Source organism: Xylona heveae (assembly GCF_001619985.1).
Source record: "Xylona heveae TC161 unplaced genomic scaffold L228scaffold_14, whole genome shotgun sequence".
NCBI lineage: Eukaryota > Fungi > Ascomycota > Xylonomycetes > Xylonales > Xylonaceae > Xylona > Xylona heveae.
Window position 1 is genome coordinate 385613 of NW_017264206.1, and position 24963 is coordinate 410575.

General features: G+C 48.9%; 9 protein-coding genes across 9 annotated transcripts; 4 read left to right on the plus strand and 5 right to left on the minus strand.

Annotated features, from left to right (window-relative positions):
• Positions 1-572: 572 nt before the first annotated feature.
• On the plus strand, positions 573-2770 carry L228DRAFT_199094 (hypothetical protein; the record flags this gene model as incomplete). Its single annotated transcript, XM_018329623.1, has 4 exons — positions 573-1445; positions 1502-2347; positions 2418-2616; positions 2676-2770. Coding segments are annotated over 4 exons (2013 nt in total), but the record flags the coding sequence as incomplete, so codon positions are not given.
• Positions 2771-4575: 1805 nt separating this feature from the next.
• L228DRAFT_271469 (ubiquitin) lies at positions 4576-5645 on the plus strand (the record flags this gene model as incomplete). Its single annotated transcript, XM_018335537.1, has 3 exons — positions 4576-4597; positions 4677-4892; positions 4966-5645. The coding sequence occupies 3 exons, from the start codon at positions 4576-4578 to the stop codon at positions 5643-5645; spliced, it is 918 nt and encodes a 305-aa protein (XP_018184774.1).
• Positions 5646-7113: 1468 nt separating this feature from the next.
• L228DRAFT_204339 (zf-UBP-domain-containing protein) lies at positions 7114-8988 on the plus strand (the record flags this gene model as incomplete). The annotated part of the gene is made up of 5 exons (XM_018329652.1): positions 7114-7524; positions 7619-7686; positions 7792-8073; positions 8166-8448; positions 8536-8988. Coding segments are annotated over 5 exons (1497 nt in total), but the record flags the coding sequence as incomplete, so codon positions are not given.
• A 461-nt stretch (positions 8989-9449) lies between these two features.
• L228DRAFT_48929 (hypothetical protein) lies at positions 9450-10551 on the minus strand. The gene is made up of 2 exons (XM_018336632.1): positions 10428-10551; positions 9450-10357 (listed from the first exon to the last, which is right to left on the minus strand). The coding sequence occupies exon 2, from the start codon at positions 10271-10273 to the stop codon at positions 9608-9610; it is 666 nt and encodes a 221-aa protein (XP_018184776.1). The 5' UTR covers positions 10274-10357; positions 10428-10551; the 3' UTR covers positions 9450-9607.
• A 209-nt stretch (positions 10552-10760) lies between these two features.
• Positions 10761-12123, minus strand: L228DRAFT_241891 (hypothetical protein; the record flags this gene model as incomplete). The annotated part of the gene is made up of 3 exons (XM_018331369.1): positions 10761-11220; positions 11322-11550; positions 11691-12123. The coding sequence occupies 3 exons, from the start codon at positions 12121-12123 to the stop codon at positions 10761-10763; spliced, it is 1122 nt and encodes a 373-aa protein (XP_018184777.1).
• A 329-nt stretch (positions 12124-12452) lies between these two features.
• Positions 12453-15576, plus strand: L228DRAFT_251335 (hypothetical protein). Its single transcript, XM_018333534.1, has 5 exons — positions 12453-12624; positions 12677-13803; positions 13854-14237; positions 14293-15030; positions 15088-15576. The coding sequence occupies exons 1-5, from the start codon at positions 12591-12593 to the stop codon at positions 15154-15156; spliced, it is 2352 nt and encodes a 783-aa protein (XP_018184778.1). The 5' UTR covers positions 12453-12590; the 3' UTR covers positions 15157-15576.
• Positions 15577-15966: 390 nt separating this feature from the next.
• On the minus strand, positions 15967-19665 carry L228DRAFT_263981 (hypothetical protein). The gene is made up of 3 exons (XM_018334536.1): positions 18421-19665; positions 16420-18351; positions 15967-16309 (listed from the first exon to the last, which is right to left on the minus strand). Exons 1-3 carry the CDS (start codon positions 19405-19407, stop codon positions 16220-16222), a joined length of 3009 nt encoding a protein of 1002 aa, XP_018184779.1. The 5' UTR covers positions 19408-19665; the 3' UTR covers positions 15967-16219.
• A 197-nt stretch (positions 19666-19862) lies between these two features.
• Positions 19863-22631, minus strand: L228DRAFT_48979 (adenine nucleotide alpha hydrolases-like protein). The gene is made up of 4 exons (XM_018336633.1): positions 21519-22631; positions 20669-21459; positions 20544-20605; positions 19863-20483 (listed from the first exon to the last, which is right to left on the minus strand). Exons 1-4 carry the CDS (start codon positions 22429-22431, stop codon positions 20318-20320), a joined length of 1932 nt encoding a protein of 643 aa, XP_018184780.1. The 5' UTR covers positions 22432-22631; the 3' UTR covers positions 19863-20317.
• A 987-nt stretch (positions 22632-23618) lies between these two features.
• L228DRAFT_271476 (ribosomal protein S7) lies at positions 23619-24894 on the minus strand (the record flags this gene model as incomplete). Its single annotated transcript, XM_018335538.1, has 3 exons — positions 23619-24059; positions 24175-24468; positions 24604-24894. The coding sequence occupies 3 exons, from the start codon at positions 24892-24894 to the stop codon at positions 23619-23621; spliced, it is 1026 nt and encodes a 341-aa protein (XP_018184781.1).
• Positions 24895-24963: the final 69 nt, after the last annotated feature.

Genomic DNA, 24963 nt, shown 5'->3' on the forward strand with positions numbered 1-24963 from the left:
CGAAAGGTCTCCATTTCCCTCTTCTTGACCCGTCTGCCCACGCACTTTACACGGCCACACCGCACCTTCACCGCGGGGGCTGGTGAGAGACACCGCTCTTTGAAAGGACTCGTTGAAGCCTTTCATCCGCCAAATCTGCGAAACCGTTACAATACTATTCAACCTCCCTCAGCCCAACAATGGCGGCAAATTTCGACTACCCCGTCGAAGCTCTGATCGGTCTGGAGTACGATCCTCGAGCTGCTGCTGCCGCCGCCGCCGCCGCTGCCCAATTTTCCTCCTACCTGTCTACCTCGTCCTGGCCGACGATACCAATGGATCCCAACTTCCAGCACCCTCTGGCTATGAGGAGAAGATTCGCGAGTCCACAGACGACGACGAACACAACGGCAGCGACCCCGACAAGAACAACATCAATAACTCCGTTGCAGACCACCGGCCTGCCGTTCGCTGCTCCAATTCCCGCAGCCCCGACAGCACTGACGGACTGGCAAATTCATCAAGCATCTCAACAACTAGCTTTTCCGCAGGACGCAAATACACTGGGCGCGCAATATGTAAATCCTTATGGAGCCTTCCCGACGGCTGCTCCTATCGAATATCTCCCGCAGACTCAGGCACCCTTGGATCCCAATGTGCCGCTCGATGCGCCCTTTGTTCCGATGCCGAGTAGTCTGGACACGCTTCAGTGGCAATGGCCCGACTTTCAGAATGATCTTCTGGTTCTTGCCGGTGATGGACTGTCCGATGTGAGCTTGGCGGCGCAGACACAGCTGCCCGACAGTTCGCCAACGGAATCCTATCTTGAGGCTCGCTCGTTCACGAGCTCGGGCAGTGATAATGGATGGACAACCGTGGACTACCGTCCGTCATTTGATTACACCGAGTTTCCGCACAGTGCCATTTTCAACCCGGGCGAAGCCTTACATATTCGTTCCCAGTCAAACTCGTCTCAGTCGGACCTCGATCAGTCTCATTATTCGTATAGCAGCAGTTTTGAAGGGGTCGATTATCCTCTCAACTCGCCTGATTCCGAGGCGCAGCTCGAAGTGGGCTCCTGTTCGGATCACAGCCATTCCTACCAGGAACACAGCCCGGTCGTCCAGCAGTTGAGCGGCAGCGTGAGCCCTCCTACGTCGGTTATCGCTCCTGTCCCTGTGAAGCAATCGCCCTCTACCCGAACCTCCCCAAAACCCGCCGCCACTGCTCCCGCCTCTGGTTCCGGCGTCAATGCTGGCTCACCTTCTACAAAGAAAAATTCCCGCAAAAGTCCCATTGCCAAAACCACAAAACCCGGCATTCGACGACCTTCGCAACCGAGCAAAAAGGACACGGAGAAGCGCGTCGGGAGACGACGAGGTCCCCTGCGGCCCGATCAGAGGAAGCAGGCATGTGAAATTCGAAAGTTGCGAGCATGCTTGCGTTGCAAATTCCTCAAAAAGACGGTAAGAGCGATTATTCCCACTTCCAAACCCTTGCTTCAAAGCCTGATTGATTTTAGTGCGATCCCGGCGAACCTTGCAATGGTTGTCAACCATCCCATGCCCGTCTCTGGCAGGTGCCTTGCACGCGGATTGACATCAAAGATATCGGGTATTTCATGAAAGATTGGAGGGTAGATTTTGAGCGACACGTGACTCTGGGCTTTTCGGTCGGTAACATCAAGGGTTTCGCTCAGGAGGAAAGATTGCTCTATATAACGCACGGGTATGGATTCGTGCTGCCTGTGCAGGCGCGCGAGGTCTACGTGCGAGACGAAGACTGCTTCAACATTGATTGGACTGAAAGCATTCATGAGACCCCACGCGAGTTCAGCATCCCCACGGCCAGACTTTCTGCCGGCAAAGAAGGAATTTCTACTACGGTTCTTTCCGAATACCTTGATCAGCACATTGATGGCGGCTTCGAGAAGTTTATCGACCAGTACTTCGAGGGTACGCCATTCTTGACGGAGATTCTGCGCACCGCGTACCGTTACTACCGTCGCGAGAAGCTTCCTGTCATTCGCAAGGCGCTCAAGCTTGTGTTGGCCTACAATCTGACAATGCATGTTACCATGGTCCAGGGTGTGCCAGAGGAAGAGGGCCTTGCCGGCAAGGTCGACGACGACGGTTCCAAATTCCAAGGAAAGCATGTCGCGCCTGTCATGATTAACTTTCAGGTCAAGTGCGCCCTCGCAGAAATGTGGCGTGAGCTCCAAAAGGACATTTTGGAGGAGTTGTCAGCCCTGTACTCGAGTGTTTACACGGGCGAGAAACTCAAGAATTGGCCCACCATTTTCATGCTGGCGGCCATTCTCTTGGCGGTTTGGGAAGAAATGCAATTTGACTGCCACTACCGCGTTCCGGTAAGTTTATCTTCTGTTTCTTTTTATTTTCCCCTGCCTTCTGTTGTGCGATTAACTAACAAAGTGATAGGACCCCTCTGCGGTGCAGAAGTTCTGCAACGATATGGAGACGACGCCGGTGGGCGTCATTGTCGGCCTCTTCTCAGCCATCTCTCAGAAGCTGCCAGCCTTTATGGAGTGGGACACTCAGAAGCATCATCACCTCTTGAATTCCAACGAAGCCGTCTGCGATGCAATGACAGAGATGCGGGAACACGTGACGAAATACGGTAAGTAGCCACTATCGTGTTTCTGAACCGCGATCGGTTTGCTGACGTGAAGCCAACAGAGGATTATCTCAAAACTCGTCCGTCTTGTAAATTCGATCGCCAGGACTTTGACAGTCTTTCCAACAAATTCCTTGCGAAATTGGTCCTTCGTGCTTATTGATGACACTCTTTTCCAACAACACACGATCCTTCATGACTCTTGAATACTCTCAAGTCGATTTTTTGCATTCATATGAATTGCTCTTCTGCGTTATGATACCTACGCAATCCCCCGCATACGGAGTTTCGCGTCTACGCGTACAATCTTTTTCTTTTCTCCTTTCCTTCTTCTGTTTGTCTTTGCTTTTGATGGTCCCGAGATTGCTCTTGGCCGATGCAATCTTTACGAATTGTGGTGGGATAAGAATCTTCCACGCAGCTTTTCCTGTCGCATGTCCTTGACCACTTGATGACTTGAATGATGACCATCACGATATTCATGTTTGTCATACTATCATGAAATCATGACAGCACTGGGCCGGCGTAATCTGCATTTTTCTCTTTTCATTTTCTGATTTTTGGCCGATGGGGATTCTCCCCCAGGTTTCTGCCATCTCCTTTTGTATCTACGAGGGCACCTGAGCCAGTAACGAATGCAAATTTTGTCAAAATTTTTATCAAAGAGTTCACCTCTCGTAAGGGTATATGCTGGTCTATTCCTGTGAGGACCCTGTTGAGGTGGGTTGAGATTTATGTTTTGCGCATGCATGCGCCTTGAGTACAGGAGGACCTTGATGTCCCGATAAACAAAAGGCGATCCCGATCACGTGCGATATAGCGGGACAAGTCAGTGATAACGCCTTCTGTATTTGTGTTGGTGATTCATACTCGACGAGGTCAAATATCACAAGTTACAAGTATTGAAAATAATACCTCAGTCTTAGATTAGCCAAATAGAGCTTCCTGAAGCAGCAGGCCTCTTTGTGAAAAACTTGGATCATTGATCGAATGCAGTGGGGAGAAAGGGGATGATGAAGATGCGGATGACGATGATGCGAGAAGTCAAGAGAGGGATGATAAGCGAGACTAAAACGGGTTCACAAGGTAACAGGGGAATTTGGCTGCTCTGGGAAGGGCATGTCAGGACCCACTTTGCGCCCGGATAATGCTCGATAAAGGGACGGAACGAGAGGGAGCTTCCCCAGGCGGCAACGATTGGGGATGCGCGCGCGGTTCGTCATTGACAGCTCTTGACAAGTGTGGTTGCAGCAGAGCATTCTTTGGCCAAAACCTTTTTAACAAAAAAACCCTTTATGATTTTTATCGGAAGAGAGAAAATTAGCCGGCGCCTCAAAGAGAAATTTTCACAGCAAAATAACTTGAGCTGTATGCTGAATAAGAGGGAAGGGTGAGGTATCCCGGGTTGAGTCGGCCCCAAGGTTCCAGCCACTTCCTGTTCCTTCCTTATCGCGTGCAGGTCCAAACTCTGGGCGTCACGCCTAATTCGCTCGGATAGCAGGCTGGATAGACAGCGTATCATTGGTTCGTTTAAGAGACAATATCGATCGTGATTGGCTGAGGGTGATTCGGACGCAGGCAGAGAGATATGCATGATTGGTCCGGTTATGGCAGGACCGATAGAGGCAGTGCTGATTGGTTATTCTCACTCTGGCTGTTGCCATAGACCGTTGATGAATGACGAGGACGGTGGTGAATAATGCTCTCCCATTGCTCTGCCCAAACCGGAGGCGTGTGAGGGGTGGGTGGGTGTGTCATCTTGCCATCCTTCCACGCCACATCTCTCTCTAAGAGACACACATACATAAGGCCTGCCTCATCTGCCTCTTCGTCATTCTTCATCTCATCCCCTCTCTCCTTCCATCAACTCGAACCCTATTTCAAAGGTTCATCCGTCAGTTCACGTCTTATACTGCATCATCTTCATTCTCAACTGTCTCTTCATATCCTCTTATCGCCATCATGCAGATCTTCGTCAAGACTCGTAAGTAGCTCACTGATGTTACGCTCGCCACTTGAGCGCATATCTCAGTAGGCAACAACTAACATGTAATGATAAACAGTCACTGGCAAGACCATCACCCTTGAGGTCGAGTCTTCCGACACCATCGACAACGTCAAGACCAAGATCCAGGACAAGGAGGGCATTCCCCCGGATCAGCAGCGGTTGATCTTCGCTGGCAAGCAACTTGAGGACGGCCGCACTCTGTCCGACTACAACATCCAGAAGGAGTCCACTCTCCACCTTGTTCTCCGTCTCCGTGGTGGAATGCAGATTTGTACGTTATTACTCCCTGATCACCACCGTATCTGAAGGGTATAGTGGACTATAACTAACATGCGCGATTTTAGTCGTCAAGACCCTTACCGGCAAGACCATCACCCTTGAGGTGGAGTCTTCTGATACCATCGACAATGTGAAGACCAAGATCCAAGATAAGGAGGGTATCCCTCCGGACCAGCAGCGTCTCATCTTTGCTGGAAAGCAGCTTGAGGATGGGCGCACCCTTTCCGACTACAACATCCAGAAGGAATCTACCCTTCACTTGGTTCTCCGTCTCCGTGGTGGTATGCAAATCTTTGTCAAGACTCTTACCGGTAAAACCATTACGCTTGAGGTTGAATCGTCAGACACCATCGACAATGTGAAGACAAAGATTCAAGACAAGGAGGGAATTCCCCCGGACCAGCAACGTCTGATTTTCGCTGGCAAGCAGCTTGAGGACGGCCGGACCCTGAGCGACTACAACATTCAAAAGGAAAGCACGCTGCATCTGGTTCTCCGGTTGCGTGGTGGTATGCAGATTTTCGTCAAGACCCTGACGGGTAAGACAATTACGCTGGAGGTGGAGTCTTCGGATACGATTGACAATGTCAAGACGAAGATTCAGGACAAGGAGGGTATCCCGCCCGACCAGCAGCGACTGATTTTTGCGGGTAAGCAGCTTGAGGATGGTCGTACTCTGTCTGACTACAATATCCAAAAGGAGAGCACCCTGCACTTGGTGCTGCGTCTTCGTGGTGGACAGTAGATGGCATCTTCTTGTTTGCTTCGTCTGTCAATATCATTCTGCTGAGCCTGTATCATATGTCGTCTTTTTTTCTTTTTAAAAGGAGGCTGACTGTGCAACGGCTCCAGTTGCTTTTGCTTTGATTCGTTTTATTCCATCCTGGGCTGATATCTGGCGTCAATTGGTCTTGTCAATAGGACTCTTTAACATATCCTAGCGGTAGACATTTATGAAATGTGCAGTCACGACTGCGCGAATATTTATGATTGTTTTGTATTGACGTTTGATTCAAATATGCTGGTGTAAGATTTTGTGACCTGGCCAATCCGTGGTCTGAGATGAATTGTTGAAGTAATGGCCCCACGTGAAGTGTCTCTGGTCGTCTTGTTCGCCACACTTGGCTGCCCCACGTTGTGACCCTATCGATCAAAAGTTACTAAGTACGGCCCCAGAACGGTTAGTTGTACCACAATTGACGATCAAGGGTCCACTTTCTATGAGTACTGTTCTCATGTCATGGACGACATCACACAGTATTGATCTTGTAATACTGCAATACTCTGCCATCTTTGACAATCATCAAATTTGTTTCCCCCTTGCAAATCATTGATTCTATTGTTGTTTTTCGTGGCGGGTATCATCCACATTTGCTTTATCGCACTGCTACGTTTGCGATCTAGTTGATGTACTTACATTTCCGCTTCGGGATGCATTCCGCCTAAGTGAGCGACGCCGATCGGCTGTTGACCGTTTGACATTTTGACCGTTGCCAAGTACAATAGCGACTGCGAGAAGAGAGAAAGAGGGCTCGATTAGTCAATTGTTTGCTGATTGTGACTTGACTATCGAGCTCTTCTTTAACTACGCTATAGAAGACTCCTCTGATACTCTGAACCCGCTGAGCTCCTTTCACTCGTCATAGATTATCGGCCGACGTTCGCATGTCTTCGCCTTCACCTTGAGCGCATCTTCTAACCCAGTGATGCTGCTTCCTTCATTCTTCTATCACCTCTCATTCGAGCTCTATCCTCTGAGGGATCATCAAGCGCATTTGGGAAACCTGAAGTCGAAGCAGCAGCAACAGCAGCAGCACAAGCGCACACAATCGCAATCATCTACGTCGTCGCGTGACAGCCATACATACTTTTTGCCGCCACCGCGAACCAATATTTTCAAAGTAAACCTACCAGATCACGGTTTTGACTTTGCACAAGGTTTGGGATCTGCATCAGAGCCGGGAGCGGATACGAGAAAGCTAGAGGATCTGAGAATCAGTGTGGAGAAAGGAAGCGACCGTACCCACGAACCTGCATCCAGCAATACGAAATCCAGCGGCACAATTTCCGATTCACCGTTACAGCCACGCGATTGCCGGTTTGGTCTCGTGGATATCCAATCCATCGAAATGGTCTCGCATACAGCTGGACAGTCGGAAGCAAAAGGGAAGTCCTCGAGAGACTTGAGCAGCGAGCTTGGGCAGAGTCTGGCAGGACCTGCGACAAAAGCTAGATTCATACCGTCAGACCCAAAAAGTACGCATCTTGGCGTTGGTGTAGTGCACCTGTACCGCGACGTGGAGGAGACGCCGGGGCTGTACGACGATGGCCCACCTCCACCAGCCACAAAGAGCTTGGGAGCAGGATTAGGAGCAGGGGATTCGAAATCAACATTTGACGAAAAGGATTGCACGACATTATGCATTCTCGCTGTGCCATCGTACCTGTCGCCTTCCGACTTTATGGGTTTTGTAGGCGAAAAGACACGCGAGGAAGTCAGTCATTTCCGCATGATCCGGACGGAGCGCACGAATCGCTATATGGTGTTGATGAAGTTTCGAGAGGCGCGTAAAGCAAGAGCATGGCGAAAGGAATGGAATGGCAAAGCCTTTGACAGTATGGGGGTATGTTTCCAATATCCAGTCACCCACTCTTTTGATAGTGTTGCTTTCAGAGATCTGTCCATAAAGAGCCGTTCAAGATAGCTAATGGCTACAGCCGGAAACATGTCACGTCGTTTTTATCAAGTCGATTCATTTCCAAACGCCAGATGGATCAAGCGATCCGTCCAGTTTCCCAAATATGGCCAACGATCCATTTACACCTAGTCCACCACATGCACATGCAGCTTCAAATACAACAGATGCATCACTATCACGAACATCACTGAGCGTTAAGCCCGTGGCACCACCCACGCCATCTCTCGTGGAGTTGCCAACATGTCCCGTCTGTTTGGAGCGGATGGATGAGACGACTGGCTTACTCACGATTGTTTGCCAGCACGTTTTTCACTGCGAATGTCTGCATAAATGGCGCGGCAGCGGATGTCCCATATGTCGGTATACGCAGGGCCAAGGACTCTATGGAGCTGATGGCTCCTCTAGTGTACTCCACAAAGAGGATATAGTCAAAGAATGTAGCGTCTGTGCATCCGATACTAATTTATGGATATGGTATGTCCTTTCAGTATTATCATTTCCTCCCCAACAGTCCTCCAGAATATCACACATTCTCTCCGTTCGACTTTACTGACCTTTCAACACAGTTTAATATGCGGAAACGTTGGGTGCGGGCGCTACGACGAAGCCCATGCCTTTGCCCACTACACTGCCACTTCGCACTCCTATGCCATGGACCTCGTCACCCAGCGCGTCTGGGACTACGCTGGGGACGGCTACGTCCATCGACTCATCCACAACACGCCTGACGGAAAATTCGTCGACCTACATTCCTCCACATCATTGTACAACTCCGACTATCCTCTCGACTATACATATTCCTCCTCTGACAATTTACTTCTTTCCTCTTCTCGCGCTGATGCCGACAATGTTCCTTGCAACGATGCCACTGACGAACCTCGCCACTCCAACGCTCCTGATGACCCCAATACCACCCTTTCCGACCCCACCGATGAGAAACTCAAAACACACCTCGACTCAATGGGCATGGAATACACCCACCTGCTTACATGCCAACTCGAGTCCCAGCGGGCATATTTTGAAGAAAAGCTCGTCCGGGCCGCCGACAAGGCCTCGCACGCTTCTGCTACTGCCGAATCCGCTCTCACCGCCTCCTCTCGCGCCCAGGCTGACCTCGCCGACCTCCAGGCGGCGTATGATCGCCTCACAACCGATACGATTCCAACCCTGGAGCGCGATAAGATGCGTGCAGAAAACCGCGCGGACAAGTTCGAACGCACTGCCAGATTCCTCGAGAAGGAGTATAAAGAGGAAAAAGCCATAAACGAAAGTCTTCTCGAGCGAATAAAGTTTATGGAATCACAACTATCTACCCTGCGGGGAGAAAATGAAGATCTAAAGGAGTTGAATAGAGATTTGGGATTCTATTTGTCTGCCGGGGAGAAACTGAGGGAATTGGGCGGCGGCGGTGGCGGTGGGGGTAATACAGCAGAAGGAGATGCCGGCGGGGCAACTAATCAGCCTGTCGACGCTACTGCTACTGCTACTGCTATTGACTCGAGTTCCGGTCGCGGTCCTGAATCCGCTCCTGAAACCGGCTCAGGCCGCACACGTGAAACAGGCAGCAAAAGCCATATCAGTGCCCAGGAAATCGAGCAAGCAAGTATATCCATTGCTGATCCTCCCGCTCCTGCATCGTCATCCGGGCAACGAGGCGGCAGGAAGTCAAAAGGCAAAAGACGAGCGCGGTGATGTGTATTTATATTGTTATGATGCTAGGTGTACCGTGTATTTATACATGATACGATCCTAGGTCCTTTTTTCCTTTCTATAATTTTATTTTATCTTTTTTACAGCGTTTTCTCCGGACGTCCTGGTACGACCTTTCTATCTGTATATATGCCGAGCTCCTCATACTTGAATAGTTTATGTACATATAGTAAATTCCTTCAAATTGCCTGCAACTCCTGCTGTTCAAAATATCGTTCATGCCTTTGTTAGCTCCGTAGTCTCTATTCCCTAGTCCCTATTTCCAATTCCCTATTCCCCAGTCCCTAGTCCCTAGTCCCTAGTCTCTGGTCCCTCCGAGCTGCTCCTGCTGCTCCTGCTGCATCTCCACCAACTCAATCGCCCGCGCCAAAACACAACGGTCATCCTGGAACGTAAGTTTCGCCAATGCTTCGCTGTATGTGAAGAATTCTGCGCGAAAATCTTTTTCACTTTTACTTTTACTTTCATCACCTCTACCTCTGCCTTCTGGCAACTTGGTTCTACCACGAGCATGTTGGTCCCCTGCCCCCGCCGGCCCCGCCGCCGTCGTCGTCGTGGCAATGTACCACCAAATAATCTTCACTCCTTCAGATCCTGCGCCGTCGTTCTTCAAGTCTCGTATAGAAAGCATAAAAGGCTCGCAGATGTTGGTATACAGTCGAGTTTGATCCGGGATGTTAGCCGCCTCAGTACTCTGCGGAGCACGGGTGCGCATGGTGACTGGATGAATGGAGCAATTGTACCCCGTCTCCTCTCTGACTTCTCTCAGCGCGGCGTCAAGCCGCGATTCGCCTACATTTCGGCGCCCCTTGGCCAGAAGCCACTCGTCGTCCTTTTCATGGGGCTTGTAATTAATCAAGCATACCTGACGGGGCTTGTGCGAGAGGTCGAACAGGATAGCGCCGCTGGATTCGACAAAGTGTTCTGCTGTGTATTGGCGGGTGAGGTAGTTTGACGTGGCCATGCTGTCAAATTGCCGTGCCGCGATATCAGTATAATTAGGGTCCAGGATCCGGGTCTTGGATAAAGTCTAAAGACGGGTATAAATCTAGTAACTAAGAATTAATCAATGAACAATGGATAGGCAGGAGCTAAATTGATTGGATGTAGAAACTTACAGAGTCACAGATAAGGACCCGAATGAGATTGGAATGTTAGTAGAAGGCGATGATGGAAGTAGTAGGATGTTGTTGTATTTACAGTGGACTTGAGCAAATGACTCATGATATGGATCGAAGACGAAAAGGTTGTGCCTCGTGACTCGTGAGGGGTATTTTTATAAATGTCAAGTACCTTGCTCAAATAACAACAGGGATTTTTGATAGCTACTTTGTATATTCGACAACTTGTATTACTCTTGTAGATTGAGAAATATTGAGCTAAAAAAAAATTTAAAAAAATAAAAAAGAAAAGAAAAGAAAAGAAAAAAGAAATCGGTACGTCAATCATCTTTAGACGAAAGGCTCAAAGAGATTGACATCATTCCTGAGTCGATTTTGCACTTCTATAACTCTAGGAAGAGTCCGCATTGACTCGTCGGCAGACAGGAAATCATCTAGTTGTTGGAGTGCTGCATTCCTATTCGTTTTCATATCCTCAAATCGCAATCGTCGTTTAATATACTCATCGTTGATGCGCCAATTATGAAGTGAGAGTTCAAAGAACTGTCGCTCAAAAGATGTTTGTAGCAGATGCTTAATTCGCCCAGAGGTTTGAGAATTAGAACCAGAGCCAGGAGCAGAATTTGTATCCAGTTTTCCTATCGCATGCTCTAGATATGCTCGGTCTTCCTCAAAAGTCATTCCTCCGGGCACATTGTCGTTCCGCCATCCGGGGATATCTGCAATAAAGAGAGGATGCTGAATAGCCGCAGGAGCAGGGACAAACCGAGCAGTGTCCCAATCCACAACACTATTTTTTTTGTCAGTCTAGATAAAGTAGGTAAAGCCGTAAGCCCATGAGGGAATTATGTGGGCTTTTTCCGGCGAGGCAAGTAAACCACTTCAACTCACCCTGAGAGTCCCTTTTTATCCACAATCACGTTCCATGCGTTCAAGTCGCCATGTTTGATTCCAGTGGCCACTATAGGCGCATTTTCCGGACGAGGTACAAGGCTGTCAATCTTAACTCGCTGGTAAAGGTAGTACATGGGATGACCCCAGGAGGAAGTTCCATTCAGCGTACGACGAAGCCCTCTGTCAACTTCATTTTGAAGATATTCTCTGTAAGTCGGCATGTGTTCTAATTTTATATCCTGTCAGCCCGAATCCCTATAATTGTTCCTCATTCCACGTCTAGGTAAACTTAAAATAATACATTAATTTAAAACGACATATCAACGAACGTCCCATAAAGAAAGCTGTGAGCCCCATAGAACATACCAGTGCCTTGAGTCACTTGTGCCTGTCCGCCAAATGTCCACAAGGAAAATAGTAAGGCTGCAAGATCATCTAGCAACACCCGACGTCGCTCTTTTGTGAGTGACTGTGTGTTCCAGGATTTGAGGACCTCTCCATTGAGGTACTCCATCACGGTGTAATGTTCTGATTGAAAGATGACTGCGGGAATTGGAAGCACAGGTAGTTTCTCTTTCACAATTTTCAGGATAGCGGTCCCCTTGGTACTAGCGGAAGCTGCATCAGCGTCCAAGGGTATACGGAGACAGCATCGATTCTTGCCGTTGTAGCCGTCCTCAGGTTCGATTACATAGACGCCGTGGGAACCACCTCTGAGTGGTGGATATGTTGGCAAACGAAAAGAGGCGCCTAGAATAGAAGACACCTCGGAGATGATTTCAGCTATTGACAGTGTCATGGCAGGATGTTTAATTAGTTTGAAAGAAGAGCCCCCTTTGATATAGGTACAGTTGTAGGAAACAGCAATGTTCTAAATTTCTAGACTTTGGTGAAGATAGTGAGCAGTGTGGATAACTGGGCTTAGGTAAAGGTAGTGATGTGCGAGCTCACCGCCCCGATACTTACCTAGTTAAAAAGTCATGCCCAGATAAGTTCAGGGTCCACGTTGCGTACACATTATCGAGTCACAGGTATCAATGTACCCCCGAGGTGCCTGTATGCTCCATCCACAGGAACACTCCATAACCACCACAGGCACCCCTTACACGTCACTTCAATCGAGCCTCTCTTTTCGCCAGCCGCAATGTCAGGTGATGGGATATCTCCGCCAGATACTCAGATCTAAGAAGACTTCTGGACTTTACCGTCCATTTCGTTGCAATGTGTTTACATAGGTGTTATGCCTGTGGACTACAGCTTGGTGAAATGGAGTTAACATGGTTGAATTGGTTGAACTGTGGTAATATCGCTACTTGGCACGATCAATCGAGCCTGGATTAACTTTGCTTTAGTCAGGTGGTTGAATTCAGACGTCGAAGTAATCACAGATGTTATACGCCAAGCTTCAATTTACCAAGCGCCCTCAACCTCATACTTGGACGGACAGCAAGTTATTGATGGCTCATTTGTATTTGGAATTCATACTGCATGTTACACTATCCTGGCCATGGTCCTAAAAAGGGTCGGATTGAACTGCATATCACCAATCTTTTGTGAGCTGCTCCATACAATTCCATTTTCTAAATGGTTTGAGGCAGACAGCGCCGCATTACACATTGAGTTTGATGGTCGTCGAATACACTATCTTCCCGAGAAGATAGATCCCAAAAGTACAGACGAGACGGATTTCATTTTTGCTGACCCTGTTGCAATCTCCTGGGAGGATATTGAGCGATGCACAACGATATATCCAGAAACGAGCGGACCGATTGTGACCATGTTCCGGGATTTAGAATCAGACATCTTTTCCAAAGTTCCCGAAGAAATCATCTGCTCAATATTCGATAATTTACCTACTAAAGATGTACGAAATTTGAGAAGCTTGAGTGCTGCTGCTGCACGAACTAGGCTCCCTACAAGATTTTGGTCCACTCGTCTCCGGGAGGATCTACCCTATGTGAAACTGCTTAAAGGACAAAGCAACCTTGGGTATGAAGCACAGTACAAACTTGTCAAGAAAACACTGAGAAATGGGATTGGAAATACGGCAAAATCATTGAGGAATCTTCGCAGAATTGCAAAGCAAGCTGATCAACTCTGCACAATCATTCGGTTGAGAGCTCCGATGGCTCCAGGCAAGGGAACCTCTTTTATCGATTTCTGTTTCGAGCCCGAGACCGGCCCCATAAACTTTTCCATGCTTTCCGTTGGCCATACACGCTATATCTCCGGGATTCGAGTTTCTGACGGCTCTGACGGGTGTGGATGGAACTATCAAGGCTCTTTGCAGCGCCTTCCCGTACATTTGATTTCACCGCCAATGGAACTAGTTCTTTCCAACACAGAAGGGGGTTATGTCGGGATTGGTTTCACGGATGCTTCGGGGAAAGAGACATTCATTGGTCAACGGTCTGGACTCAATATAGGCATAGGCAAATGCTGCATCAAAAGTGGTGATATATTGCGTTTTGATTTTGATGTAAGACGCAGAAGGATGGTTCACCGGCCTGGGATGCTAACACGACATAGACCTTCAAGCTCGTATCTGTCAAGCTTGGCCCGCCAGGATCATTAAGAACTCCATTAACGTGGATGCCGCAATTACCGCCAACTTGCACACCAATCTCATTGAGCGAGCCTCACTCATCTCTTCGCGGCGAAGAATCATACCATGTGTGCCATTTTGGTGGGCCGAACGGGTGCCATTTAGAAACACTAATCCAAATAAATGCATTCTTTGTTGGTCCTGGCCTTTCGATCACCGGAATGGAATTCATCTATACAAAAGAACAAGTGCAACAGTGGGGAACTTGTTACGGGACTCGACAATGTAAGATTATCGACGGGCCTGGCGGTGAGCGAGTCCTTGGAATAGGAGTTACATCTACTCAAATTGGTATTGAGCAAATCAGAGTAAGTTCCCATTCCCAATCGCAGTCACTTTAACCCTTTCTAAGAAAAGTTGAAGCTACGAACCAACGGGCATCAAGAACTTGTATTCAAATGTCCTGAAAGCGATTATGCACTCCCTGCAATAAGATACAAGGGACTTATTACGGGAGTCTATGGCTTATTCAGGAGTTTAAATGACAGATTTATAGGCGTGAAGTTTCTAAAGGAGATGGGGATCCTAACAGAGTCTGGGCCTATACCATCGTTTGTGTCCAAAAATTTGACCCCGTCCGAGCTTGAAGTCGCAATTCCCACTGATATGCTGTCTACCGTAAAGATCAATTCATGGGGAGCATTTATCTCATCTGCCTCCCTGGATGGAATTGAAACTGTCGAGGTCGCTATCAATCGCCACAAGAGGTTAACGGGAATGAAGCTCACCTATGGCAATTGCCAATCTAGTGCAATATTGGCAGATTTTCCATCTAGAAACGGATACACCGAGACAGTGTGCTTTTCAGCTTTCGAATCCATAATGCAGATGACATGCCACTACCAAGTGATGCAAGGACAGCCATTCTGCCGCAAAATTCTCAAAAGCTTACACATTCGAACAAATCAACGAGACATTACACTCGGCCAGACTCACTGTGCCTGTGCCGGCACTGCCGCACATAGTCAGACTCACATTGTCGACGGGAAGCATTGCCAGCCTAATCAAGCCCGGATACTGGGTTCAACATATTCTAGCAGCATGCACAAGCGGAAGTTTGATGAAATATTGACAGATTTATTGCCTACTACAAAGTCAAAGGCAAGCTAGTTCCATCAATTTACGCAAAAGATGGAGTACTGACTCGAATACCATTAGATTATTTGGATATACAATGCAGAATATGATGAAGTCTTTCATACCATTCATACCGCTCATACCGTTTAGAAGAACGTTTCCTCTTAAATCCTTTTACTGTGTATACAAGCTCTAGTTCAATATTTAAACCATGTCATACATGCTCTGGACTAGGGTGTCGGTTGGGGCCGGTGGAAACTGGTGGTCTTTGGTCTTTTACACAGCCAATCCAGACCAAGTGTGGAATTTTGAAAGTAGGACCAGACCACCTTGGGTCGATCTTTTGAACATGTCTCCACCAGTCTATGATCACCACCAACATTACATTTTAGGAAGTACATCAACAATCAGTGATGGGTTTAGTTGAAAAGACCATCCACGCCCGGTCTGGAGTTTGGTCTTGGTCTTTACCTTAAAGACTGACCCAGACCAGACCAGACCAACGGACACCCTACTCTAGTTCAATATTTAAATCATGTAATACAGTAATAGTAATACACACTCTGGACCCTAATGAAACACTTACACCGTTACACGTTCGTGCTTAATTTCAATTTGCTCATCCAGCCAACAAACGCAGTGCAGAGATCGAGGCGCTCAGCCGAACGACTTTACTATGAGTGTTTACCGTTTTCGAGATAATGCTAACCCCTTGGTCGCAATCCTACCCCCAGCTCGCAAAGTATATTCCTTACATACCTGGACTGCGCACAACCTTGGTATACATGATAGAAGTCCTTATAATACAACTAGGTAAGATAATAGTGAAATGAGCTATACTTGTAAAGATACGCATATTAAAGCTCTATATAGATATAATTTAGAAGAAAAATAAAAAGAAAAGAAGCAAAAAGAAAAGAAAAGAAATGAAATGAAAGAGAAAAAGTGATTGACTAGAGGAAATATCGTCTTTCATTTTTGTACTAAAATGGGTATCTATACAAGGGCTGATAATACAGAAAGAGCGGGGAAAGATATATATATATATATATATCAAAACATCCTGGAGCGGAGAAAAATAACGCATTGGGAACTATACCCAGAGCCCGAGAAGGAGAAAAGGAATCATGAGACAAATAGAACCACGGTAAATACGATTTCCCCGTAATTTCCCCGTAAAGAGAACAGAATTGATCAGACAGTCCTGCGGCATCTATGGAGGCATGTACATGCCCGCGACCCAGTCGCTTGCGGGTGGATCCCAGCCTACGTCGAGAGTTTGCATGAAGTTATCCCAGAATTCCTGTACCCGAATTAGCGTGTATATAAGAAGATAGCTGAGAGAGAGAGAGAGAGAGAGAGAGAGAGAGAGGCAAATATGGAGAGCGCAGAAAAAAAAAATGGGAAACATACTCTATCAATTGCAGAATTCCATGCCATGCTCTCATTCTGCGCAGACCCTGAACCTGGACTTGTGCCTGTGGCGTCGAGCTGCATACTATTATGATCGAGGCCTGGGATATGAAAGTCCGACGGCGCGGCTGCAGCTGCTTCAAAGGGGGTAGGCAGGCCAGCAGGCGAGGGAACGACAGTGGGATCGAAGCAATTAGCTTGATGTTGTTGTCGGCTCATGTGACCTGACCCAACGAGACCAGGAGTATTAGGTCCGTTCAGCATGACGTCCTGCGCGGACGTGGGTGTCAACATGTTTATTGAAGGCGATGTTGACTGGTGGTGCTGGTGTTGTTGTTGATCACGGGGACTAACGCCTGCGCTACTGCCGGCCATGGCGGAGAAGTCTGCAGTCGCGAGCGCGGGATCTTGTATTGCCGCGGCTTTCCCCTTTCGCTTGTTGTTAGATGAAGCGTTTGGTTGATCGTCGGCATCAATTGGCTGCAACCGGACAAAGGACTCGGGATAGTTGCCTGGATGTGTTGGTCCTGCTGCTGCTGCTGCCGGTCTTGGTACGCTGGGCTTGGTGGGGAGGGTTTTCTTTTTGCAAGTAACACAAGGACCGGGACAGGTGACGGGAGGGCCAGGACAATGGTCAGGTTCCTTGGCTTTTCCAATCAAGCACGACACGGCGTTAAATGTCAGAGATGCTTTCAAGCACGTCTTTTTCCAATCGGCATAAATGTCTTCGGCGTCATGCAGTACTTTGAACAAGTCGTCCTTGGAAAAGCGAAGCTCGCCTGCCAGCGCGTGCGCCGTTGGCGTCGCAGTTGATTGATCATTCTGCTGTGGCTCCTGCGGCCGCTGCGGCTGCTGCTGAATCTTCTGCCCTTTGGTCAAATCTTTTATGGCAAAACAGACAATAACGGCTGCATGCAAGACGTCGTGCGTGAGCAATGACTCGGTAAGCCATTCAACTTGATCCAGTAGCGATGAATCAACTTGGTATAATTGTACCGTATGTTGAAGTAACGCAACGGCTGCTTCGACCGACGCCTGATACGATGTTGCAAACCGCATGTTGTTTCTGAATCGTAGCGTATACGGCGTATGTAAGGCTAACAAGGCCTTTTGGTAAAGAATGTCCAACGCACAGCGCTGACTGATGAGCCAGAGGGGGTCGCCGCCCCACCGGACTAGGGGTTTCAGGCGGAGCATATCTGGACTTGACGATAAGATTTCTTTGAGTTTATAGTCCCATTTGAGAATATCTTCGTACGAAACTCCAGCGCGGAGAGTGGTGGTTTGGGCAACGATGCTAGCAAAGGCAAGGGATAACCGTGTCTTGATGATGAGAAATGACGTGCCCGTGTATTCTGTGAGCGGTCGACCAGGAGGGAGCTCAGTGGCCTCGCGACTGAGTTCGTGATCGTGAATGTTTAGTGGCATCTCGCTGTTGGATTCTACATGATACATGGTTGACGGAAGCCCAATGTGAAGGGATCCGAGAATGTCGGTGCACAGCACTGTCGCCCAAAGGCGGCGCCGGACTTCGGATACGGAAGCCGGAATGGTCCCGTACGGTTTGGGATCTCGGTGCAAACCCATGCTGAGTGCCATGCGGGCAATCGCGCCGTGAAAGACCCAAAGCGAGCCCTGAACTTCCTCAACGCGCATTCTGCGGGCGAAGAAGACGAGAATCATGGCCGTGAGGGTTGACGGAGTGGGTTTTCGTGTAAAGTTGCCGGACAAAAAGAGACATTGTTCAGTAGCGCGGATGTAGGAAAACGCAGATGCGAGCGCCGATTCCCACGGTTCGCGGGGGATGTTGACGCTCCCGAGGTTCGAGTGCACAGCCAATGCGATGATTGCGAATAAAAGGGAGAGCCAGCCAAAGTCGACATTCTCGGCATCAAAGTCGGGCTTGGAATAGTTTATCCAGAAAGCATTATACTAGTAACAATCAGCCAAAACTTGATCCCTCTATAGAAATTTATTCAAGCTCTTCAGACGGAAACATACCTCTTCATGAAACGTCGGCTCGTGCAAGACATGATACGAGCGATTGAAAAACGAAAAGAATCGATCGACCAGCGAGTCGACAGTCTTGCGCTCCGGCAACGTCTGCAGCATTCGCGCTTTTGTCACTGGCTTCAGTGTACTAAACGGAAACCGAATCAAGATGGAATTCCCATTTCCTTCCAGCATGTCCAATCCACCACCACACAGCGCCAGCTCTGGATTGGTCTTTAATAGTTTCATTTGGCTCTTCTTCTTGGTTAGAAGATGCGCTGCACTTGGTTTTGTGTGTCCATAAATGCCCTTGAAATCGGCCATTTCTGGCGGCACCATGGCCCAATGGCTGGCGCCCCAGTATGTCAGGATGCCTCGATGGGATCTCATCACACCCAAGGCCCGGGCAGTGTCCTCGTCAGTGGCATTGATAGAGGCGGATGACACTTCGTGTGGACTGAACGGTTCACTCGAGCTCGCTGCACTGACGCTCCCTCTAAAAGGCAGGGAGATATCCGCGTCGCGAAACATGTCTCTGTCGATCTGTATGCCTCCGAGATTGGCCGTAGGCATGGGAGCCAGACCCCGTGCATCGCGCATTTGGACATTTTCCGACATGAGATGCAGCACGAGCTTTTCCAATCGGTCAATTCGATCGCGAGCATGTGGTGCTTTCGAGTCCGAGGGGTCATCGGTGCCATTGGCTAAAGGGGACTGGGCTCGTCCATAGACGTCCGAAAAGGCCCGCTGTGCTGGACGAGCCTTACGGTTGGTAATGTAGACGCATTTGTCGACGCAATTGCGTTTGATGCAGTGGTTGCAAGGCCGAGCTCGATTGCATTTGACCTTTCGCGCTCGACATTCGGTGCAAGACAATGAGATGCGGTTACGATTACGGCGTGGAATGACGCGGTTGACGGACCCCGCTCTGGTGGAATGAGAGCTCTCCTCCCCCGAAGGGGGGGTCATGACTTGGTCTTCTTCTTCTTCACCCATTGTTGCTGCTGCTGCTGCTGCTGCTGCTGCCGCTTGTGCAGTTGGTCCTCGAGTTCAGAGGATGGCAGGATGCAATTCGCATTGTCAGTTTGACAGAGTTGCAATTTTTCCGAGTGTTTGTCTCTAGGAGAGGACTCCACATTTCACATATCTTATTTTTGAATTGAGCTAAAGCCATTCTGGAGTCAACCAGGTTCAACGTCAGTAGTGAATCTCCGACCTGCACACCAAACAAAAAAGAGTCAACTGGTGCGGGCGGGAGGGTGAGATTATTTCCTAATTCGGCTTAACCCCTAGGCATCCAACCCTCTTATCTCCGAAGACCGAACTTCACACTCCCCGAAAGACCGAAGGCCGAACATCAACAGCGAGAAAATGTGCTCCCGCATGGTGTTTCTAGCAAAATAGGGCTTGCGCTAGAATAGAAATAGAGTTATCAATCTCATGAGCATCCACGCGCAGGTGGCATTATCAGATCCTTCAGTCACTGTTTCGTCATCACTATGCCACCAATTTCCGTAAATCTGTTCGCAGGAAGTTGATACCGAGGTATCTCATATCATATTGACTTTGCCTACCGCACGCGCTTCATAACCCCGGTTTGCAACTAGCTCGCTTTGGAGAACAGAGAGGAAGGAAGGAGGAAAGAGAGGAGAGTAAAGGTGGTGTGAAGGATAGAAAGAAAAGGAACATGAGTAAAAGGCCCTTCGCTTGTACCAGTCAGTCGCCAATCGCCCATGCCCAAACAACGCATCAACTGCTTTGATTGAGCATATCGCCGTGTACTCAGATTTCATAGGTGCTCGAACAACAGTGCCTACCATGATGCCGAGATCTTAGAGAAAAAAAAAGGGGGCTTAATGTTAGTTCGGCCTTTTAAATCAATAAATAACCCCAAAAACGACAAATTTTAATCAATCTTGGCTGCTGCGAGACCTTTCGGGCTTGTCAGATTGTTGGAAAGACGGATATTCGTCTTCTTGTATTTGCTGTGCTTTCGCAGCCTCTTACGAGCCACCATAACAGGGACCGACGATTTGGTAACAATATAATTGGAGAATGATCCCAGAAGAACACTGTTCATGTGAGTGATGAGCATCTGAAATGCGCTTTTTTTTTGGAAATAGATTACATACCCTTTGAGTGCACTTCTACCTCTTGATCCAAGAACCACTAGCGTTGGCTCAATAAAGTCAATCTATACAAAGATTTAGCCATTTCTACTTCTCTTGAACCCAAGGCGAGACGACGTGGAACTTACCACTTCTGTGATCAAGTGCTTCGGGCTCTTGCAATGTATCACCTCCACGACAACTCGCACTTGTAGCCGCGTTTTACGCAGCAGGCGAATACACCGTTGGGAAATATCCTCTGCGGCCCGAAAACGTTCCTGCTCCGGTCTAGAGAGGTTCCGAGTACTGGGAGAGCTGCTGGCTCCACCAGCAAGATGAGCGGCCTGACCCAGCGGAGAGAGAGCATGCAGATGAGATGTTGACTGATCAGCAGTTAACGATCCCACTACAGCAGCCGTATCCTGAACGGCCAAGGCGCCCTCGCCAATCGCAACGCCCTGGTTACCCTCCAGATCGCCGCCTTTGCCTGTAGCACCTTCCTCATCAATGGCGTAAAAAGCAAGCAACGTATCGCCATCTCGGAGTACCGTTCCAATCGTCCATTCAAGTGCGTGCGCGGCTTCATCACTAAGATCCGTGGCCACCAAATAAGTCCTTTGTCGGCGCAGACCGTCCTCGGCCTCCTGCTGCATCTTGGAAAATTCACCCCGAATTACTGTCCGGATAGCACGGTGAGATCCTGGAGTCGATGTGATCTTGGACATGGCGATATTCATCCGTTGCGCGCGCCTAATGTCGGTAAGATCCTGTTCCGTATCGGAGGTGACTGGAGTCGAAGCGCCGGAAGCGGTCATGTCGAAGCTGGTCGTGGGATGCACGCCCGGGCGTTTATTTGTTAACTTTTCACCTCCTGGCCCAGTTATGGTCACAGAAGGCTCGAGCAGAGACTTCACCTTGTAGCCAGACGCAACTCGCTTTCCTGGAAAAAGCACAATTAGCGGAGGTCCATCAATTGCTGTCATGTATTTTACAACATACTCTCTTCGTCCGAAGCCGCCATCAAGCTCTTGGCAGTCTTATTCTTTGCTTTATTTCCCATACCGGCCGGAGTATTCTTTGAAGTGTCATCACTATCTCGTCGACCTTTCCGGCCCCGTCGACCGTCTCCATCCCACTCATCCCCAGAACTTCCGTCATCAGAGTCATCGCTACTCGATACCGCGGCCTCGTCGTCATCGGCATCGATATCTTTATTTAGCCGAACACCACCAGACGGAGACAAGCTTTCGCCGCTGTCCGAGCGCACACGATCTCTTGCCAAACTTGACAGACTGCCACCAGACTTGCGCAAGGCAGCATCAGAGAGCCTCCGATATGCACTGTTCATATCAACCACCTTTCCATCATCTAACGTATACCTTCCCGGAGTAGGCATCGGATTGAACGAGTTGGTGTTGAGCGAGCTATGGCGCGGAGAGACTGAACGTCCCAAGCGCGTCGAGGGTGATTTTGATTTGTGCTGTGATATTCCAGCAGTCGAGTTGTGACGTCCTCTTCCCTGCCGATACGAAGTATCGGTATGTCCTTGTAAGATATCTGTGATCGCGCTTGGCAAACCGCTCTTGCTCTGCGAGCCCCGTTTGGGCGCTGGGTTGGGCGTATTCGGAAGGGGATCGAACTGGTATTCGCTGGTTGGATCGGTCCGCGTTCCAGGTCTGCTTGCACCGACATTACTCCCTGCTATTGATGCATGTCGAGCTGCTGCTGCTGATTTCCCTGTAATGTCGAGCATGCTCCTCACCGGCGACCTAGGTCCAGGTGGACTGGCCCCTCGGTGCCTATGGGCGAGAGAAGGCGCTTCAGCTGGAGGGTGGCCGCCATCATTCTTTGCTCCTCCCAGAAGCCTCAAAATCTCCTGACGCTCCTCGTCTAGCGCGGATTCCAGCGACATGGCGTAGTTTGCTAGGCGCAAATAAAGCTTGAAGAGCTGGGAGGAGCTTTTGGGGCGTCGATTATATCGTTCAGCACAGCTCGATACGAGAAGCCTTAGATCCCGATTCCTGCGCTTCAGAGGTATGAGCAGAAAATTCCAATACGATGGCTAGTGAATGTAGGCGGTTGTTATTGTTATGTGAGAATTATGGTAGCTGTTCTCCCCGTCTTCATATGATCGTCGAAAATAGTTCCGGCTCGGATCGAAGTGGAAAGAGCCGGAGCGGGGCAGAGCGATAGATGACACTTATCAGTATATCTCTATTATGTTCATAGAGTGGAAGTGACCATATTAAGATGTGCACATTCAACGATGAGACAATCACGAGCAATTGGAAGTGAAGAAGAGCTCAATAGCTTCAAAAAGTATCAGTCATCGCCAGCTGGACGAGGCGGCTCGCGTGCGTAATTTGTGTGTGGATATACCGGGCGGGGAAAGCCAAGGCGGACCGGTGATGCTCCAACGAGGTTAATTCACCGTCTAGTTGACTTGGCAAGCTCTACTGCCGCGACAAGTGTATCCTTTCCATTCTTGGCTCTACGTAATGTATCTCTTTGCTGCAGACACAATTTTCGACTTTCGAAAACTCGGCCCATGAGCCATTTATGAAAATCCACGAACCGATCAGTCCCTTCCGTTTCGGCAGGGAGAACATAACCTTTCTCACGAGCTTATCTGATCGCGATTGTGATGAATAACTGTGAACGATCATTCTCCCGGAAACATTTCCCTACAGACGTTTTCTTTCCCTTGGCGCATACGAAATATAGTTGACCTGTTCGGAAATGCAACAATTGCCAGAACAGTTGTTTGTCCACAGAGTGCGTCCAACCCAACAGATATCTATGGTACCGATTCCTGATATCCGTACTGCACAGCTCCATTTCGGATTCGCTTCAACTCCTTCTGCAGTCGGTATTGGCCGTAGCAAAATATAACCTCAAACGATGCCTCAAGAAGCTTTTATGACAATAAATGAAAATAAGAATATATTGAAATTTTGAAAAGCCTAACCCTAGAAAATGCCATTCATGATATACACTGAAATTTTGAAGAATCGAGAACCCTCATTTCAAGAGTGGTCTCCTCGTTGGAATCGAAGTTTTTGTACAACGCTCACTAACAGAAGTAGATCGTATAAAGGCTTATCTCCTCCTGTTATAAAAGGACAAATTGGCACGCGAGGTAATAGCAAGCTTGTGTAGCGCGTTCCTCCTGTCCCACACGGCACTACGGCCCTCCATGACCGCAATAACTTCATCTGCCACTCGCTGGGCAAACTGACCACTTCCACTACCTCTCGACTTTCTCTTGCTGGCGGCCTCCAGGATCCAAGTAATGGCTTTACGTCTGCGCTGGCGGAGGTTCAAGGGATTGGGGAGCTGCAGGGCGACACCACCACCAGCTGCGCCCTTCATGGATTTGATACGGAGCAGGGGAGCGACAGAGTCGATAGCGAGGGTCAGATAGAGGACGGGGTTCAGCGGAAGGTGGGATGGCGGAGGAGCAGACGGGAGAAGAGGTCGAGCTGGGTTGATTGAAGGCGTGGGTGCTGTTCGAATGATGGACAGAATACGCGACATGTCCTGGACAAAGTGTGACGTCAGTGTCTGAGGAAAGGTATTATACAGGAGAAAAGTAGGGCATATCGACTTCAAAAGAATCGTATGCAAAAAAAGATGTGAAAATTATAGTGCTTACCTGTTGCGCCTTGCTCAGCTTGCCGTCCCACATCAGAAGGTTGGTAAATTGCTTGACGACCGGGTCGTATCGTTGCTTGAGAAGATTCTCGGTCGGGAGAGGAAATTCAGGAATGCCAAACTTTGAGCCCTCAAGATTGACAACAGTGGGATCCTCGACAGCAGTGGTGAGAGCGGCCGAGCGACGGGTAGATGTGGAAAAGGATCGAGTGCCTTTTGGTCCGGAAGGCGGTTCAACCTGGTCTTTCAAAACCTTGGGGGCCTTCTTGAGACCGTCCTGGTCGCGCTCCAGAATCTGTCAAGGGCTTCTGTCAGATATTGTCTCGCAACTTATATACGTATTGCTGTGATCTTCTCTTATCGTTCCCAGATCGTGCGCAATGGGAGACCATTTCTAGGACAAAAAGGACGTAATAAAATGGATACCCACCTCCTGAATTGGCGTTCCCTGCTCGAGCTCAGGTCCACCTTCACCGGTGATTCTTCCAAGAGCAGCTGCTTCCTCACTGACGTGCGGCAAGTGATCCATATTCGGGCCAACCTTGGGCGGGACGTCATCAACCGGCGCCTTCTTGTCGTCGGCGAAACCCCTACATAAGTTTTGGGATCTGACAGACGCTGAAGCAAGCGCAATTGTAGGCCGAGCGGTGGGTGCTGCAATGGGACGTGATAGAATTGTGAGTGGTCTGCCCAGGGGCAGGAGACTTAGTCGTGGAGGCATGGTCGATATGTAATGCTGCTGAGATTTTGAGACTGGAATCTCTCCATAGCATGATGATGCCAAAATCAA